Genomic DNA, 20,909 nt, shown 5'->3' on the forward strand with positions numbered 1-20,909 from the left:
TGCGTTTGCCGGGAGTCGAACCCGGGTCTATTGCTTGGAAGGCAATTATCCTAACCGTTGGACTACAAACGCATTTTGGTTGACATGTGCAAATTGAAAAACTTGTAATTTATGATTCGGTAGAATTTTAAGGGATTATTTATTTAATTTTATAATTAGAAGAAAATATTAAATTGGTATTCAATTTCAGTCGATATGTGAACATTAATAAAATCGACAAAATATAAAAAATATAAACAAAATATCACTAACATAGACATAATATTAATTTTAACCATTTTAAATTTGTTTAGAAGGGGTGAAATGCGTTAATTTAAATATTTTTTTCGAATTTTTTTAACCTTTCCAATTTTTCTTTCCTTTTTTTTAATAATATATTAAATTTTACACATTTTAACCTTAACAAAAACAAAATAAATTTTAATATCAAATAATATATTTATCAAAGTTTTTATATTTTTTCAATGCCAATGCCAAATCCGCATTTTAAAGTTTCAAAATCAAAATCTGAAAACAATAAAAACATAAAAATATTGTTCCAAACTTCCTACTGTGTTTTGATCAAGAATCCGAAAACAATTTAAAAAAATAAATACGTAAAACGTTACTAAAAGCATACAGAATCCAAATTTCCAATCAAACGGCATAATTTATCTTCCTCTTTACAACTTTTATGAGAACATGTGTGTGACATCAATATTGAAAATTTTTATATTTGAGGAAACACACAAACAAACTTTTAAAGCAAGATCATAAAAAAGAAGAATGATATATATGTAGAGTAGAAATTGAAGAGGGAGAGCGGGCGGCCTATATTTGCAAATAATATAATGTGAATTGTGAGTGGACTTCTAACTTTAATCTTTAATCAAATTATATTCAAAGTTTTTGCCTTTTATTAAGTTGCTTTCAATGCCTTTGAAAATTTTGTCGGTATTTTTAGGGTTCAAAATTGAAATTTCAAATATTTTTCTATCCAATTCTAGCTCACTGGTATTTCCATATTTTTTTAGGTCATATGTTGGAATATCCTCATTCTGAAATTTAAAGGACAAATACTAAATAGTAAGGCCTTAACTTATGTAATATAATATAACTAAATATATATGTAAAACTTATCATATTCAAGGGAGGTCGCATGTTTGCCACGTAGTTTTTGAATTAATAAAGAATTAAGCAATGATCATTAGGTTTTTTAGTAGGCAAATTGAACTAAACTAGCTATTATTTAAAATCATTTTTTAAAGACAACAAATCAATATGGTCTGTTTTAGTTTTATAACACATAAATTAAATGGACTCAGAGCTTTCAATTCTCACCCTTTTAAATAGCATAAACAATTAACTAAATTAGTCATCTAATTGGTTTGGTTTGGTTCGGTTCCTTTTTTTGGTTTTATTCACACCTCACTCTTACAAATAGGACTTTTCAACCAAAATGATATTTTTATGATGAGCATAATTAATTAGTGCATGTTCAAATAAATAAATAGTTAAAACTAGAAGAAAACAAAAGAGATTTTGATGACAAAGTTGATAGAAGAGAGTATCAAGGGGAGTTCATGTTTGGAATATGCTTTGTTTTTAACACTTTTAAAAGTTTAAACCTTATCTCTATCTCTGATGATTGAATAACAAGAAATGCATAACATCTATCAATTTTCGTCGACATACCAAATTGTTATCGACATTTTCATATATGTTGTTTTAGCTGTCTCGAGGTTAGTCGATATTTATATAGCATCGCAAATAAATAGATAAACTACAAAAAGTATTAACAAAATATCAATAATATAAACAAAATATTAATATTAATAATTCTAAACCTATTTAAAAATCATAAAATTTTTATTTGTGAATTTAAATATTTTTTATGAATTTTTATATATATATTTTTACAATGATAGGAAGGTTATATGGTTCATGATATAATTTGATATGATTTAAGATTTAGATAGGATATGATTTAAGTTACCTATTAGTAATTAGAATTACATTTAATTTTAGATATTATTTTGATTTAGATGTTTTATTTCTATTACGAGAAATTATCCAATTATAAATAGGATGCTGTGTTTCTTTTCAGAGAAGAAGAAAAAGGAATACAATGAAATCATGTTTTATTATTCTCTCAATTTCCTCTCCCCCCTAAAATTTATCAACGATACTTTCACTAATATATTTCTTTTAAGACCAAGACTTCGATATTTCCATTGTGACATCATATTCATGCAGATCCAAGTGGCATCATCTCAAGTTTCCACTTTACCACAAAGATTCTCTCAGACAAAAAATGAAAACTCAATCCAAAACCACCCTAAAACTTTAATTTCCAAAGAAAGCACAAACACACATCCACTCCCAAGTGCTTCTCCAATGTCATGCCCACGCTCACTTGGGTCCCTCCCAAAGAGTGATCTTTTTCCAAATATCAATTAATAAATAAGAGAAAAGGTATTTCAAAACTTTCTTTTTCCCGATCTTGAAATTTCGAGGATCGGGAAAAAGAAAGCTTGATTACAATACATAGTATTGTTTATAATCACTTAAACGTGGCGATAGAGATTCTTTACACCATTTTGTAAGTTAGGGAATTCAATAGAGTTATCAACTATTTCAGCTACGTCCCTATTTTGAATGAATTTTGGTCAAGAATATATATAAATTATAAGTGATCTTATGTGAAGTTATCGTAATGAAACATATGTATTTACTCAAAATGATTACATAATTGAGAAGTTGAAACTCTTGTCATTAGGAACATCTAAGAAAAGTAATAAAAAGACTTTAGAATAATGAGTTTAAATTAAACACCACGAGATATTATTTTTTAAAAAAAAAAACTAATGAATTTCTTCACCATAAAAAACTTTATATCAAAACAAAGAGCACAAGCATCCACCCACAAGTTCTCAAATTATTAGGAAAAGGAAAACACACCTTCATTTTTATGTCATATTCACTGCTAACTTGGGTCCCTCTTAAAAGTGATTCCAGTCCAAAAGAAATTCTAGTTAGTGTGGTCATTTTATGAGTATGTCCCTCTTCATACTTTTGATGGATTTGGTGTATATATATGTGAGGTGATCAAAAATATGAAACATGCTCTCACTTTAAAATACTATTAATTAATCGATAAACGAAAACTTGAATCACCTCAAAGATTATAAAAAAGAGAATTAGAAAATTGAAGGAAATAAAGTAACCTCAAGCAAGGTTTTAAATGTCGATATCGATGGAAATGTCGAGGTCTTAATTTCATGGAAATACCGATAAAATGTCGATGTCGATAGATATTTCTATAAATTGTAAAAAATATTTAAATTAATAAATAAACATTTTCATATTTCTAAATAAGTTAAAAAATAATTAATATTAATATTATGTATATATTTGCGACATTTTGTTGATATTTTCGTATTTTGTCGATTTTTTTTTTTGTACTATAATGGAAATGTCGATTTATCTCTCATGTCGACGTCGAATCCATAAAAACATAGACATGTCGATGGAAATGTCAACATCTCGATAGGGTATTTAGAACATGACCTCAGGTATATATACTTAAAATACATAACTCTTATTTTCTGCATGGGCACAAAGGAAGTGTAAATAAAAAACCAACAAAATAAAAGCCAACTTTTGATAATTCACGCTTGATTAATGTTATAATAATGTTCATGTAATTTTAATTAATGTTTATTCAATTTCCGGCTTAATTTTTAAATATTATTCAACAATAACGAACATGCTCATCTTTTTCGTCAAGTCAATATACCCACCACTATAATAAGTAGACAAATGTACACTTATGAGCCGCCTTGAATTTTGATTCATGAATGAATTATATTCAAACAACATATATATATATATATATATATATTTATATTATTTAATTGTAGAACCTTTGGTAATGAGATATGTCATTATTAGAGATAAGGTTTGGACCAAAGTTTATATAATTAATATGTTACATATTGATAAGCTGATGTCACTATGATTAGAAATATAAATTTAGTTTAGCAGTGTTGAGATTATGCAGATTCTGTGTATGGAGTAAAAAAATGGTGGTGGGTTGGAATTTTGAGATTATTTTAGGTGAAAATTATTTGGAATCTCATCATTGGTTATTGTTTGTGAAATTAGAGACAAAAGGGGGATGGTGGTTGAAGAGGTCCACTTTGTGGGCATGCGTTGCTAGCCATAATTTAAATAAAAATATTACAAAATAATAACAACTAAACTTGGATTTTCATGTTTTTCAAAAAAAAAAAAAAAGAACTTTCATCATTATTTTATGTTTTGCTTAGAAACATTGTTCTGAATTTCTGTCGACACGTGGACATTTTTATCGATATATCCATGTTTTCATGAGTTCGACATCGATATTAGGGATAAATCGACATTTTCATTATAGTACAAAAAAAATTTGACAAAAAATGAAAAATATCAACAAAATGTCACTAATATATACATAATATTAATATGAATTATTTTTAACTTATTTAGAAATAGGAAAACATTTATCTATTAATTTAAATATATTTTTACAATTTTTTAATTTCTCTAACTTTTACAAAAATATCTATTGACATCGACATTTGAAACCTTGCTTAGAAATAATACCTTCACGCTTTGTGTTCTTTTGATCTGTTCAAAGCATTTTCAAAATAGTATAGGCCAAATTTAAAAGAAGAAAAAAAAATTAAAATCTTGTTTTTCATTTTTGAAAATTAGCTAAAGATTCAAATGTATTTTCCGAGAGACGTGAAAAGTTTATTGATAGAGTAGGAAACAAGCAAAATTAAATATAAAACTAGAAAAAAATTAATCGTAAAAAAAAAAAGAAAGTGTAGAATAGAAGTGTAGGAGTGATTACAGTTAATCAATATATTTAAATTATTATTGCTAGCGTGTCCAAATGACTAAACAGTTCTTTTTTATTTTTTATTTTTAGAAACAATGAAGCTCAAAATTCCAGAATGGATCCTCAAAGCTGTAAAAGTTATTCAATATTAAAAATCTAATTAATTTGTTTTGAAAATAAAATAAATAAATTAAGATATCATTAATGGTTTTAAGAACGTTTAGGTAAGGTTCTTTGGAACTTTAAACCAGCATTAATTCTGATTTGGAAACATGTATTCTCATTAAATAATTAATAATAATTACAATATATCTTTGAACCATGACTTTGTTCTTTACCAATGTTATGAACAATGTTCAGGGTTTCAACCTACCTTACAAAAACCACTTCCAAAATAATAAAACGATTTTTAAGATATATAAAATAATATGCTCTAAACCATTTTTTCTTGTTCATTTAATTTTTCTATTCAGTTAAATAAATATCAAAATTTGAAAAATAGAATTATACTATGAATATTTTGTGTTTTTTTTCCCTTTTCTATTTTGTATATTGTTACCTTTTGTCTTTCATTTTTTGAAGTAAAAATATTTTTTTTTCTTGAGACTTTTTATATATATACACGTAAACAAATATAAACCATTAATCTTTGAAATGGTAATAAATACAATTATTTATTCAATTGTATGATTTAAATCACATGAAATTAAAAATTTTAATTTAAATTTAAGAAATTTGCCATGGCTAGCTAAACTATCCATATTACAAATATAGCAACCACCTTTTGAGTTTTGTAAATATGACAAAATATGAGAAATCTGATTTTCGATTTTTCAGTTATTCCTTTTATATATATATCATTGTTCGAATTTTGTGTTTATTAAGGATATATTGGTTCTCTGTGGATTAGGTCTCGAAATTTTACTATATTTGTAAAATTGAAAAAATGATTGCTACTTTGGAATTTTATTATTTTGCTACTATTGCCAGTACTTGAACTTAATTCACTGGAGTACAATTTGCAGAAAATTAAATTTTTTGTAGTATAGAAACACGAATCCTAAAAATAATAATTAAATCAATTAACTTTTTGTACGGTCAAACCGAATTTATATAATTAATTTATTTTAGTCAAAGTAAACGGTAAAATTCCTCCGTTACCCCGTTACTTCGTTAGGTACGGTATGCAGCACAAAAGCATTATCATATTCAGTTATTCACTCTCTCTAAATAAAGTAAATCATTTTCCAGCAGCCAAAATTACAAAAAATCAATAAATTAATTAGTTAAAAATGGAAGAAAGAAAAAAAGAATTCCGAATAAATTAAATTATGTTCAAGCGGGCAATGTTTAAAAAAGGAAAAAGAAAAAGAAAACTCAACCAAGTAATTAATTTGGTGAAGTTTGATCGTGCAGAACAAGGCTACAAAATTAAGCTTGAACCTCAAGTAGCAGCCAATAAATCCCGTGGCCAATCATAATTTTCCACGTGTCAAGTCAAATCCCACACAAATAAATTAGAAATTAATTAGAGAGAGAGAATGAAGTAAGCGCAGACGTCAATTATTAGAACGTGGGCAAATGAAAATCCCTTTTTATTTTGATTTTTTTTATTTAAAATTTTGTTGGGTTTAAAATTTAGAGCTTCTAGAAATGGCAACGCCGAAGGATTCGGTGCTCTTCTCTAAGACAAAATCTATCAAAATCTCCGACTAAATATTAATGCCAAATTATTTTAATGGATGAAGATAAAAGAAATAATAAATTGACAAAATATCACTTTGGTATCTAAAAGTTTGAAATAAGTATCTTTTTGATGTCTAAATACGAAGTTTAAAAAATGATTCTAAATGATCCTTGAGATGTTTTGATTTTTTGTCGAATAACGTTGGAATGATATAATTATTAATTTATCGATTGTATTTTGGTGATTTGACAAAAAAAAGAAAAAGGAAAATATTAACTTTTATAATATTTTTATGTTTCTCGTTGGATTTGAACGAGGAAACAATGTTCTTTTTTGGATCTAAAATGAGGATTGGAACGAAGGACACTAGAGAAGAAGAAAGTCAGAGGCAGGAGAATATGGAACGAGGTAAAAGTTTAATCACTCTAAAATATTATTAAATTAATATATTTTTTTGGGTCAAATAAGTAATACAACTTAACCAACCAATCATCTAACTTAACTAATATTGGGTTTCAAGTTACAATTGAACATAAATGATTTCAAATTCCAAAATTTTAAAAAATGGAAATGGGGAATCAAATGAATTTGAAATAATTAAAATTAAAATTTATTATTTTAATGTAAAAAAAAGGAAAAGAAAGTATAGCATTTTATTATTATGTCCTAAAAATAATAATAATATAATATTTTAATATGAAATAATAATGTCAACGACGTGTAATTATTTAATCAAATTAACTTAATAAATTAAAACTTGTAAATGAAATTAAAAAAATAAAAACAAAAACAAAAAATTGATAAACGTATCTCTTGAAATATATATTTTTAAAAACTTAAAAGCTAATTATTTTAAATCTAAATCTAAATCTAAATAGTCAATATGAATAAAGAAAGTTAAACCATAATCCAACTTTTCCTCATCCATTTTATTTATTTTCTTTTTTTATTATCATGTTCCTGGATTTTTTTTCTTTTTTTTTTCAAAATAATACTTCAACTAATAAAAATGTTAAAAAGGCCAAAAAAAAAAATTTTAAAAATTCAAAGAGATATTTTAAATGTATCAAACTATGAAAATCAAGTTTTATGGTGATTGAATGGTGATCCAAAAATATGTACGTAGAAGAGAGGCAAAAGAGAAAACATTTTATGCAATTTGCCTAACAAAACAAAGGTGGAGTGATGTAATAATTTTTTTTAAAAAAATGAAAGATCACTTTTTTATTCCAAATTATTCCAAATCCAACAGTATTTTTAACCAAACGTGATTTCAAATCGTTTTATGATTTTAAATTCCTTCTTTTTCTTTACTAACCAAGCAGCACAAAATGATTCTAAAATTGATTTGCAAGGCTTGCAAATTAGATGTTCCAAATGTAGGTAGATGTCAAGGCATTTTAATGACTATCTATATCTATTTTTAAAATTTCAGAGACGAATTCATAGACCAAAAGCGATATTTATATAAATATCTTAAAATAAATATGTATGACATAACTCAAATCAAATAGAAACTCTAGACCTAATTCAAAACACACTTAAAGCAAATATCACTCATGCTATATTTGGATAAAAGTAAAAAATTATGACATCTTTGATATTTTAAAATTCATATATTTTTAGCAAAAATTCTTTAAAAAATAAAAGAGTTTGGTCAAAAGTCTTCATCATTACTACCAATTAATAATCCATTCTCTTCACTCCCACGCAACCTCAAATCCCCTCCTTATTACATTACCCTTTTTCTCTCTATCCATATTATTTACCTTTTGGAACCTCCCTCTACGTTATTAATACCTTACCTTTTCCTCCTACCATATGATTTCCTCAATCTTACAATTCCCATCTTAATTAACTTCTTTATTTTGACCTAATTTTATATCATAATTAATGACCATTAAATTAATTGTAGTTGAATATCTAATGTCCACGTTTTGTAATGATGTTACACAAGTACAATTCAGAGTTTCAAGAAGTAATCGGAAATTTTAGGAAGTTTAGAAAATAAAAGGATTTAGTATTTTTTTTTTATGAGAGTTTAAATTCCTAATAAGTACAAGACTAACATTAACTAGATATAAGAGTAATCTAAAATTTATACATTACTAAGCCACTTCTAGATAATTACTACATTTGACAAAAGTTTGATGTTGTTCCTCTAGCCGAACAACTTGAGGAGGGCTGGTCTTGATAATTTACCTCTCTTGAATAGGAGGTTGGTTCCTCGTCTCTCTTGATGTAGAAATTTGACCTTTTGAAATTCTGCTAAATTCGCACCAATCTTTTAGAATAAAAGGGATCGACGAAACCTACAAAAGCAAATAGCACTGAGTACCGGTGTGACTCGTACCACACATGCTCTGATGCTTAAGTCAGAATTGGAGTAGTTGAGTATGGACGGTAGGGTATTTTGACGAACTCTAGAAATATAGAAGTCGAATCCTGGTGTTCCTAGGAAATTTGGACTTCTGGGCCGGTGGACTTTGTTGTGGGCCTATCGGATTGAGAGTCAAGACAAGATGGGTTCGGGTGGGGCTGCACAACAATCAGGAGCACCATTGGAGTTCTCAGTCGGTGGTCGAGAACTGGTCTGCTCGACGACGGTCCCGAGTCGGCCATGGTCGACTCGGGTTGTTGGGTTCCAGTTTCTTTACCTGGTTCGTGTGTCTGAGTCCACTTCCCTTTACCGCTTAGTCGAATCTTGTCTGAACACCCTGGATCGGGTCATGCATTGGGCCAGGACCATGACCAGTGATGTAGTTCGCCTGTCGGGTCTTATTTTGTCTTCCCATAATGGACGTCTTAAGATTAGGACGAGAAGGCCAATGAACGTTGGGCTTAATTATTGGCTTCGTGGGCATGCTTAGGTTGATTGCCACGAGTAATATAACTCGTTGTATCTATCCTAGACAAGGATAGTAGCGCAACCAGAACGAATCTCTTCGATTTATTTCTCGATTAATTTCTGGAGGAGGCTCGATCAAAGCTAAAGGGAAGAACAAATATAGTCTAACTTCGAAACTTCTTAAAGAAATCCTACGAATACACCGACTCAATGCCTTGAAGTGAGTTGGGACTTCACATATGAGAACTCCATTAGCCTTAAGACAAACCATTTTCCAAAGATGTACGTAGAACCATCCCTCCTATTTTTTGATGGGTGGGTCCATTAACTATAAAAGTGAACTCTTATATTCAAGGCCATTTACTAAGGTTCCCAAGCCTTTCATGTTCGTAAGAAATGAATATATAGTAAACAAGATTAATTTTAAAAAATAAGCTAATAATTCAACCAGGTCAGAATAAAGAATATTGACTAATAATATGTTTGAGTTTCAAAAAATATTAAAAAATTTTGAATAATAAGTGGTCGGCTTAAAAAAAAGAAACAAGGACCCATATTTTGAATGGAAAATTTTAAATTAGACATCGTAATACCATTCGTGAAATTATTTATAAAAATTGATAACCATGTAAATACTTATATAAAGATTTTGCCCTTACCATCCCGTTTTGAAATATATTCATTAGTCTTTTGACTACATTTCTTTTCGCAACCAGGCTTATGCAAGTGGGGTTGTAAATTCGAATATTTCACCTCGTATTTATGATGTTATATATATATATTTTTTAAATGGTTGAGAATCAAATGTATACGGGAATATGTGGTTGTGTTTTGTTATTATATTTATGGATAAAAATGGAATCTTCTACTGCTATCTAATCGAGCAATACTATGTAATTCAATTGGTTAAGGTATTAAAAATTTAGGGTTTAAATTCACACTTCTTGTAATATTATATTTAAAAAAATCCAACAATATCATTGAATAAGAATATATAATTGACAATTTATGAAATAATAGAGACAAAATTGGTTTAATTGGAGTAGAAATTTTGAAATAAAATATTTATTAACGGTTAGGTGAGACTATCTAATAGTATATATTTCATTTTATTTTCATATAAATATAAACATTTTAAGATTGCAGTCAAATTTTTTAAGAAAAGAATAAAGGACTTTACGAAACATTTAATTACTATTTTTAAATCATGAACAGTACTGGATTTTCTCCAAGCATGGATATACAACATTACTATAATATTGCGATTGCAATTCTGGCATAGTTTACTTAAAAGAACTGCAAAAGTATTAGCTAAAATAAGTATTGCGGATATACTAAAATTAAAATACACATATATTAGCGATCGATGTGAATCCATATTTATATTGATCTTAATCCATAGATAAGTCAAGTCGATCAAAATAGCTTTTTTAGTATGACAATGGAGGGGCGAGAGGTTGAACATTTCCTGGCCGTTAAAAAAAGTAATAAATGCTTTTATCATTGAACTATATTGGGATGGACATTTATCAGCTTGATAAAGACATTATATTATGTATTCTAAAGGTTAAATGTTGGAGTCTCCGTCTATAGTGTTGAATTAAAAAAAATATGGGTTAGTCACTTATGACTTCGAAAATTTGTAACGTGTAGCTAAAATATTTGTCATATTTACAAATATAGCGACAAATTTTGGATTTTACAAATATGACAAAAAAATTTAAATCTGATTTTTTTAGTTACTCCAATTTTACTCTTCCAGATTTTCAGGTATATCGAGTATGTATATCATCATTTATATCAAATATATCATTGGCATATCGACACTCATAATTAATTAGGTATATCAACATTCAGGTATAGAAGATAGACATTTAGATTATAAAAGACATATATTTCATCTAAAATATATAAATAACACATCACAATTCAAACATTCATATTGGATATATCGTTTATATATCAACCCTTATAATTAGGTACATCAATGATATATCAAATTACGTATATTAATATAATATATCAAATTAGGGTATTGTTTGGGTTTGGTGTTCATGAGGGTATGTTGAAATTTTGCTATTAATCATTGATTAAACTAAAAAAAAAAGTTAATGGTCGATTTATTGTTTGAAAAAAAAGTTATTTCTATAATTATTTTTTTAACAATGTCCTATATACAATTAGTTAAAGAAAAGTACATATCTGCAAAAAAAAAAAAAAAAAAAAAATTCTAAAACGCTGGCCATAAAAGTTTTACATTGGTTTCATAATCTAAATTTTTTTCTAAGAGTAGGAAAAGAAATGTTATGGACTATAAAAATTTTATATTTTGTTGACTACAAAATATATACTTCTAATAAATAAAATAGTTTGATGATAATTTTTAGAATTTGAACCCAAGAAAAGAGGTTAACATTGACGATCTTCTCTTTGAATTCAACAAAAAACGACTTTGGCTTCTTTATTCCTCTTTTTAAACAGGTAACTATAAGTCAATTTAAATATAATTCAACTGATTAAAATATATATTTTTAACTAAAATGTTTGAAGTTTCAAATTTTCCCGACACATAGTTAAATTAAAATAATAATAAAAACCACCATAACATATCCATCTAGTAGTCTTAAACTAGTTGAACTATTGTTATTTTATTTTATTTTTTAACTTTCGCTAATTAAACAGTCTATTGTCCATATTGTTAAAATCCGCTTCTTTCATTATAAAGTCAATTCATTTTTTTTTGACAGGATAAAGTCAATTCATTTATGTGAAAATCTACCCTTAGTTTCTTAAATTTTACCAAAAATTTAAAAATATTTTGAAAACGTGAAAATTAAATTAGAAAAAAGGGTAGTAAATGAACAAAACAATAAAATTATTACCCAACAGAAAGTTAGTTAATTAATATAATATTAACGAAAAAAAAAATTAAATAAGTGTCAGTGATTAGAATGAAACTTCCCAAGTCATCCTTGGAAAGGAACCATCCATGTTATCTTCCATTTCTTTTTCTCATTTTTTTTTCAAAAAGTTATTACATTATTTAAAAATGTTCATGTCAGCTTCCATTAATTTTGTTATAATGTTTGCAGCGCAAGCCAGGGGATGCAAATAATCAATCATGTCGCCAATAGACTTTTTATTCTTTTTCTTTCTTTTCTTTTTTCTATTTTTTTTAATATGAATATATTAAATATTTAGTTACTCTGTTTCCCCCAACTGACATGTGACATTACATCAACAAAAAACCACCAACCAAAACAAAAAAAAAAAGACAATCTTTTCCACCCCTTGTTCTTCCACATCTATAAGTACACCAAACCCATCTTCTCCTTCCTCTCAACATCTCAAATTTTTCTTCATTCTCCCTTCTTTGAAGGACCCAACAGCGAAAAAAGTTTCCTTCACTCCTCGACTGATCTCACGGATAACGAAACAACGGTCTGTTGTGTCGAGTTGTTTATATGATTGGTTGTGCAGATGGATAGTGGAGAGATATACAGAGTGAGCAGTGCCCGTATAAACAGCTCCAGCATATGGAGGAACAGCGCCATGGAAGTTTTTTCGAGGTCGTCTCGAGACGAAGACGACGAGGAGGCTCTCAAATGGGCCTCCATTGAGAAGCTGCCTACTTATTTACGTGTTAGGAGAGGAATTCTGTCTCTAGAGGGTGAATCTGCCAGAGAAATTGATGTTAAGAATTTGGGGTTGCTTGAAAGGAGAAACGTTTTGGAGAGGCTTGTCAAGATCGCTGAGGAAGATAATGAGAGATTCTTGCTCAAGTTGAAGGACCGCATGGAAAGGTAAAAACAGAGAAAGGGGATCATAATTTTACGTTGCTGTTTATCATTTACTGTTTTGTTGTTTCCTGTTGTTTTTCAACAGTTACTTGCTTCTAGTTTCTTATTTCGAAACAACAAAATTTTGATTTCTTGTTTTTGGAAGTAGCATTTGAAAGTGTCTTAACAACGTTTCTGTTTCTTGTTTCTTGTTTCTCGTTTTTTTTTTTTTGTTTTTGACGAGGTTAGTAAATAGGATCTAATTATTTCTGATTTGGGACTTGGAATTATGCAGAGTTGGGCTTGATCTTCCTGCCATTGAAGTTCGGTTTGAGCATCTGGAAGTTGAAGCAGAGGCTCATACAGCAGGCAGAGCTTTACCAACCATGTTCAACTTTTCTCTCAACATGTTAGAGGTAACAGAACTGCCGCCCACAAATTCTAACTTCATTTCCCACTACGTTTTTTGACCAAAAGTTCTCATCTTTATGATCTCTCTCTCTCTCTCCCTCTTCAAAGGGGTTCTTGAACTACTTTCACATCGTCCGAAGCCGAAAGAATCAACTGTCGATTCTTCATGATGTTAGTGGAATCATCAAGCCGGGAAGGTTGGTGCAGAGTTCAACTTTTATAGAACTTTCTATCTAATTGAATATGGTATCAGACCAGAAGATATTATGTATAGACTTGTGTGACGTCATTTAGATGACTTGTACGCTTAAACTTTTGGGTTCAATGGTAGTTTGACTTCTGTATTCGTGTTTCGTAGAATGACTCTGCTTCTAGGGCCGCCGAGCTCCGGGAAGACGACATTACTCAAGGCATTAGCTGGAAAACTTGGGAAGGATCTCAAAGTAAAGACAAAAAAATCCCAACACTTAGTAAATTTCTGAAGATTTTGGTTTAAAAGTTGAGCTGATTGTGTGAGTTTACAGTTTTCTGGGAGAGTTACATACAATGGACATGGCATGAATGAGTTCGTCCCACAGAGAACATCAGCGTACATAAGCCAACAAGACCTTCACATAGGAGAAATGACTGTAAGAGAAACCTTGTCTTTTTCAGCCAGATGCCAAGGAGTTGGTCCACGTTATGGTCAGTTTACAGAACATCCAAGTTTTCACTTCAAGAAACTCTTCTGAATTGATTGTTAATGGCAACTTCTTTCTGTGCAGATATGTTGACAGAACTATCAAGGAGGGAGAAGGCTGCAAATATTAAACCTGATCCAGATCTTGATATCATCATGAAGGTTGAAATTCGTTGTCATTTTCAAATTTCAAGTTCCATTTCCCTTCTGGGTTTGAATCATTAGGTGTTAATATATTTGGAATTTTGCAGGCGGCAGCTTTAGGAGGCCAAGAGACAAACGTAGTAACAGATTATGTACTAAAGGTGAGCACTTTTTGTAATAATCAGACAGTGTTGTCTCTGTGTATTATTGTGATTGCTTTAACTCAAAACAATGCAGATTCTGGGACTTGAAATCTGTGCTGATACAATGGTGGGGGATGAAATGTTTCGAGGGATTTCCGGTGGGCAAAAGAAGAGGGTGACGACCGGGGAGATGCTGGTCGGACCGGCGAGAGCTCTTTTCATGGACGAGATTTCAACAGGATTGGACAGTTCAACAACGTATCAGATTGTTAATTCAATGAGACAGTCCATTCATATTCTGAATGGAACTGCTCTGATCTCTCTTCTTCAACCTGCCCCTGAAACTTATGATCTGTTTGATGACATTATTCTGATATCGGATGGACAAATCGTGTATCAAGGTCCTCGCGAAAACGTGCTCGAGTTCTTCCAACACATGGGCTTCACTTGCCCCCAGAGGAAAGGAGTAGCCGACTTCTTACAAGAAGTAATTCATTTTGGAGCTCTCCATTTTTTTTCTCTGTTATGGTCTGTTTTGTTCTTTCCTCTATTTTCTTTTATTGATGCAAACTGTTTTATAGGTCACCTCAAGGAAAGACCAGGAACAGTATTGGGCTAACAGAGACGAGCCTTACAGTTTTATCAGTGTGGAGGAGTTTTCTGAAGCGTTTCAGTCATTTCATGTGGGGAAGAAGCTTGGTGATGAGCTTGCTACTCCATTTGACAAGTCTAAAAGCCACCCTGCTGCTTTAACAACCAAAAAGTACGGTGCTAGCAAGAAGGAACTATTGAAAGCTTGCATTTCAAGGGAGCTTTTGCTTATGAAGAGGAACTCATTTGTCTACATTTTCAAGTTGACTCAAGTGAGTTTCAGTTCCAAGAGTTCAAATCTTTATCCTCTTTCTCTGAGAACTCATGTTTAGCACTACTCTGTTTCTTCATTTTTGCAGCTCATTCTGATGGCTTTCTTGACAATGACCTTGTTTTTCCGGACCGAGATGCACCGGAAGACAGTGGACGATGGCGCGGTTTACATGGGGGCGTTGTTCTTCGCGATCATCATAATCATGTTTAACGGTTTCTCTGAACTTGCTTTGACAATCTTGAAACTTCCTGTCTTCTACAAGCAGAGGGACTTCCTCTTCTTTCCCTCTTGGGCATATTCTCTGCCCACATGGGTCCTTAAGATCCCTATCACTTTTGTAGAAGTTGGAATTTGGGTGGTAATGACTTACTACGTCGTGGGATTTGATCCAAACGCCGGAAGGTGAGAACGAATGAAGAACATTGGACTGCAAATTTGATTACTACTTTCTTGGTAACAATAGGCTAAAGGAATGTTTATGGACCTGCAGATTCTTCAAGCAGTTTCTCTTGCTCCTTCTTGTGAACCAAATGGCATCCGCGCTATTCCGTTTGATCGGGGCGTTAGGACGGAACATCATCGTTGCGAATACATTTGGATCATTTGCTTTACTGACAGTTCTTGTTTTGGGTGGATTCGTCTTAGCTCGAGGTTGGATTCCTGTGACATGTTTGTTTTCAATACCTTTACATCAGAAAAAGTACTGATTTAGAACTTTCCTGTGTTTAGGTGATGTGCATCCCTGGTGGATTTGGGGCTACTGGATCTCTCCAATGATGTATGCACAAAATGCACTAGCTGTGAATGAGTTTCTTGGCCACAAGTGGAGACATGTAAGAAAACCAAATTTTCTAATCTATTCAAACTAACAACTAGAGAAGAAAAGTTACCGACCTTTGTCGTTTTCGTGTTGCAGTTGGCTCCTAACTCGACGGAATTTCTGGGAGTTTCGGTCTTAAAATCTCGCGGAATCTTCCCACAAGCGAGTTGGTATTGGATTGGAGTTGGAGCTACAATTGGATATATTTTGCTGTTCAATTTTCTTTTTACTATAGCCTTAAAATACCTTGATCGTAAGTAGTCGAAGCTCTTCTTTTTAGGCCTTGTTTTATGCTCGAATATGTTGTGATCATCGGGTACGAATTCTTGTAGCTTTTGAGAAGCCTCAGGCTGTCCTGTCGAAAGAGTCATCGACTGACAAAAGTGTGAAGAAATCACAAGAGGTTCAAGAATTGGAGCTGTCATCAAAGGGGAAGAGCTCTTCTGGTATGCAGCCCTTTGTCTCAACAAATATCATCACTTGTGAGATTCTTTAATATTGACTAACTTACTTCACAATGCAGAGAGAAGGACTGAAAATCAGCTCAGTTTATCATCTAGGACTTCATCTGCAAGAGTTGGAAGCATTAGTGAAGCAGATCCGAACAAGAAGAGGGGAATGGTTCTTCCTTTTGAACCCCATTCGATCACTTTCGACGAAATCCGATATGCAGTAGACATGCCACAGGTATATATGATGTTCTAAAACATGAACCACCATTAAAAAGTCTGCTGGATTGTTAACAAAACATTATCTTTTGTAGGAAATGAAATCTCAAGGTATCACCGAGGATCGACTCGAACTTTTGAAGGGTGTAAGCGGTTCGTTTCGGCCTGGGGTCCTAACAGCCCTGATGGGAGTAAGCGGTGCTGGAAAAACTACACTAATGGATGTACTTGCTGGGAGAAAAACTGGTGGATACATAGAGGGAAGCATTACCATTTCTGGGTATCCTAAAAAGCAGGAAACATTTGCTCGGATTTCTGGATACTGTGAACAAACTGATATACATTCTCCCCATGTTACGGTCTATGAGTCGCTTGTTTATTCGGCATGGTTGCGGTTGCCTCCCGAGGTCGATTCTGCTACAAGAAAGGTGAAATTTTCAACACATTAATCTGTTAATGTATAGAGGTCATAAAACTGATGTTTGATTCATGGTCTGCAGATGTTTGTTGAGGAAGTTATGGAACTCATTGAGCTCAACCCATTAAGAGATGCAATTGTGGGATTGCCTGGTGTCAATGGACTTTCGACAGAGCAACGCAAGAGACTAACAATTGCGGTCGAGCTTGTTGCGAATCCATCGATAATATTCATGGATGAACCAACCTCAGGTCTTGATGCAAGGGCAGCAGCCATTGTAATGAGAACAGTGAGGAACACAGTTGACACTGGCAGAACCGTGGTCTGCACCATTCACCAACCAAGCATTGATATATTTGATGCTTTTGATGAGGTGAACTGAACTACTCTCAAGTCTCAACAATCAAAATATTCAAAATCCATTTTGGTAGCTTAATGAAATGGTCTGGTTTCATTCATCTTTTCAGCTATTTTTGTTAAGACGTGGCGGGGAAGAGATATACGTCGGTCCAATAGGTCGACACTCGTCACAATTAATCGAGTACTTCGAGGTACAATTTCTTATCAGAAAAAAAAACTCCAAAAAGATCCTCTTTTTTTGGCTACAAAATCTCTAACAAGGCTCTCATGAACTTCATTAAAGAGCATTGAGGGAGTTCCCAAGATCAAAGATGGCTACAACCCTGCAACTTGGATGTTGGAAGTCACCACAGCAGGACAAGAAGCAACTCTTGGAGTTAACTTCAACACATTATACAAAGATTCAGAACTATATAGGTAAGAAAATACCCACAAGTTGAATGAGTTCATAACATAAACCATGCAAAAGATTTGAAGTTTTTACAACCAAAACTGTGCAGGAGAAACAAGGCCTTGATCAAGGAACTAAGTGTGGCAACTGAAAATTCAAAAGAGTTGTATTTTCCTACCAAATACTCCCAATCTTTCGTCATCCAATGCATGGCTTGCCTATGGAAACAGCACCTTTCATACTGGAGAAACCCACCATACAGTGCAGTGAGATTCTTGTTCACAACCTTCATAGCCTTAATGTTTGGGACAATCTTTTGGGATCTGGGATCCAAGAGGTAAAAATATAAAAAAAAAAAAGTACAAACTCTTTGATCTTTTGGGATTCAACTTTGAATATTGACTTTTGTTTTGGGTTATTTCAGAGGCACCCAACAAGACCTCTTCAATGCCATGGGATCAATGTATGCTGCTGTTCTCTTCATTGGAGTACAAAATGCCACTTCAGTTCAGCCAGTTGTGGCCATTGAAAGAACTGTCTTTTACAGAGAAAGAGCAGCAGGAATGTACTCAGCTTTGCCATATGCCTTTGGACAGGTAACTAAAACAACGCCCATTTCGTAACGTTTCTGTTTCCCGTTTTCCATTCCGAAACGAGTTTGTGAATTTGGGTTTCTTTTTCAGGTTGCCATTGAACTCCCATACATCTTCATTCAGACAATTGTGTATGGGGTGATAGTATATGGGATGATTGGATTTGAATGGACTGCTGCCAAGTTCTTTTGGTACATCTTCTTCATGTACTTCACCTTGCTCTACTTCACCTTTTATGGGATGATGACTGTGGCTGTCACCCCCAACCACAACATTGCTGCCATTGTTTCCTCTGCATTCTATGGCTTCTGGAACCTATTCTCCGGCTTCATCGTCCCTCGAACGGTAAGTCCGCTTTATACCATTAATACTTACATAGGTGACTATCATGATTCAAACCCATAAACTCATTTTTTCGATTTGGAATTAAAAAATGTTGTATTGGCAGAGAATCCCAATATGGTGGAGATGGTACTACTGGATCTGCCCTGTGGCATGGACACTATATGGGTTGGTGACATCCCAATTTGGGGATATTTCAGAGCAAATGGACACAAATCAAACAGTAGCAGAGTTTGTGAGCAGTTATTTTGGGTACAAACATGACTTTTTGGGGGTTGTTGCAGCAGTTCATGTGGGGATTACAGTCTTATTTGGTTTCATCTTTGCCTTCTCAATCAAGGTCTTTAATTTCCAAAAGAGATGATTTTTTCAAGAAAAAAAAAATGCAAAGTTTTTAGGTTTAGTATTGTTGTGAGGAATGCCATTGCATTCTTATCCAAGTAGTTTTGCCTTTTTCTATTTTTTTTTTGTTTCTCTTTAATGTATTGAGTTTGTAAATGAAGAAATGATGATGTATTGCCCCAAATAAAAAATATTTTTGGTTCAAATACATTTTCAATCTTGTGTAATTTGGTTCTTATAACACTTTGGTTCCTTTAAATAGCAAAGTATTTAGAGCGGATGAGTTCAAATTATGGTGGCCACTTACCTAGGATTTAATATCCTACAAGTTTCTTTGTCAACCAAATTTAGTAGGGTGAGGCGGTTGGCCCGTGAATAGTCAAGGTGCGCTCAAGCTGGCCCAGACACACGGATATCCAAAAATAAAAAACATTTTGGTTCCTTTTGTACTAAAAATGTGATGATATTAATTTCTTGACGTTAAAAACTATATTGTAATCTAATAAGCCATAGGTATAGATTGATATAATTGATCCACTTATGAATTTTTTTGAATCGTTGAAGGTTTATCGGTTTCATTCATTTGCTATTTATGGGCTTTTCCATTAAATTTTTACTTAAAAATTCAATTCTTACCATTTTAAAAGTATAAGGGATTAAATCATTACAAATAAAAGTATAAGAATCAAAACATTATAAGGGTCAAATTACGAGACTCAAAAACATATTTTGACCAAGATTTTGCCTCTCTTTATCATTATGAAAAAAGGACCATTTTTCTTTAAAAAGTATCTTTCGAGCTATAACCATCATTTCATACGTAGGCCCTCATAGATAGGAATTGGTTTTTGTTTTCGGTATCAACCCATATTTGTATTGACTTTGGACTAAGAAAGATACGATGAAGAATGAATCATTAAAAGATCATCTTCCTTGAGCAATTATTTCTCTTGCAATTGCGCGGAGTATTAGTAATCACTGAAGCAATGTTAAATAATATCAATTTTAGTATCAAATTGAAGAGAAATTAACCTTTATGAAAAACATAAATTTACTAGTGGATTCAATTTTAATAGTTATTAAAGTGAGAGACTTACTGAGTTAAAAGTTCAAAACTAAAACTTTTAAAACATTATATGACTAAATTATTTCCTTACCATAATGATGAATATAAGTTCTTGAGAAGAAATTACTCTTCAAGTAAATTTGGTAATAGTAGCCAATCCCTACCAAGTCTTTAAGACAATAAAGAAATTTACATTGAAATTTTAGAGGAAGATCTTGATACTAAAATTTGGAATATTTCTCAAGTCCCAACCAAAGATTTCTACAAGTCAACATTTTAGTGTACTACAAGAAGTAATTATTGAGAAATTTATAAAATATTAAATTTATTGTAACTCATCCGCTTAAATTTTTTAATTAATTAGAAATTTAATATGGTATCAAATAGGTCTTAGTGAATGAAATGTAATTTTCTTACCTATAGATTGAAGTTAAATATCTTTGTTTCAATTGACTTAAGAGTGGATAGATTTCTCAATTTGAAAGA

At 31.5% G+C, this 20,909-nt stretch overlaps 1 protein-coding gene and 1 non-coding gene across 2 annotated transcripts; one reads left to right on the forward strand and one right to left on the reverse strand.

Annotated features, from left to right (window-relative positions):
• On the reverse strand, nucleotides 1-72 carry TRNAG-UCC (transfer RNA glycine (anticodon UCC)). Its single transcript has one exon. It is a non-coding gene; the product is annotated as a tRNA-Gly (tRNA).
• Nucleotides 73-12,728: 12,656 nt separating this feature from the next.
• Nucleotides 12,729-19,565, forward strand: LOC111017231 (pleiotropic drug resistance protein 1). The gene is made up of 23 exons (XM_022292927.2): nucleotides 12,729-13,205; nucleotides 13,477-13,597; nucleotides 13,701-13,789; nucleotides 13,951-14,035; nucleotides 14,117-14,276; nucleotides 14,357-14,433; nucleotides 14,523-14,576; nucleotides 14,653-15,045; nucleotides 15,140-15,421; nucleotides 15,509-15,825; nucleotides 15,914-16,074; nucleotides 16,153-16,256; nucleotides 16,340-16,496; nucleotides 16,576-16,689; nucleotides 16,767-16,930; nucleotides 17,007-17,339; nucleotides 17,412-17,702; nucleotides 17,797-17,880; nucleotides 17,973-18,106; nucleotides 18,190-18,417; nucleotides 18,505-18,676; nucleotides 18,764-19,018; nucleotides 19,122-19,565. Exons 1-23 carry the CDS (start codon nucleotides 12,883-12,885, stop codon nucleotides 19,377-19,379), a joined length of 4,356 nt encoding a protein of 1,451 aa, XP_022148619.1. The 5' UTR covers nucleotides 12,729-12,882; the 3' UTR covers nucleotides 19,380-19,565.
• Nucleotides 19,566-20,909: the final 1,344 nt, after the last annotated feature.

Source organism: Momordica charantia (assembly GCF_013281855.1).
Source record: "Momordica charantia cultivar OHB3-1 chromosome 2 unlocalized genomic scaffold, Mcharantia_2.0 BLBB01000002.1, whole genome shotgun sequence".
NCBI lineage: Eukaryota > Viridiplantae > Streptophyta > Magnoliopsida > Cucurbitales > Cucurbitaceae > Momordica > Momordica charantia.

What these genes read in the sequence shown, in the direction of transcription:
- LOC111017231 (XM_022292927.2), top strand. Translation starts at nt 12,883, where the DNA reads ATGGATAGTGGAGAGATATACAGAGTGAGCAGTGCCCGTATAAACAGC. An exon ending in AAAGGGGAAGAGCTCTTCTG is followed by an intron (nt 16,690 to 16,766) that starts GTATGCAGCCCT and finishes TTCACAATGCAG; the next exon opens with AGAGAAGGACTGAAAATCAG. An exon ending in GCTTCATCGTCCCTCGAACG is followed by an intron (nt 19,019 to 19,121) that starts GTAAGTCCGCTT and finishes TTGTATTGGCAG; the next exon opens with AGAATCCCAATATGGTGGAG.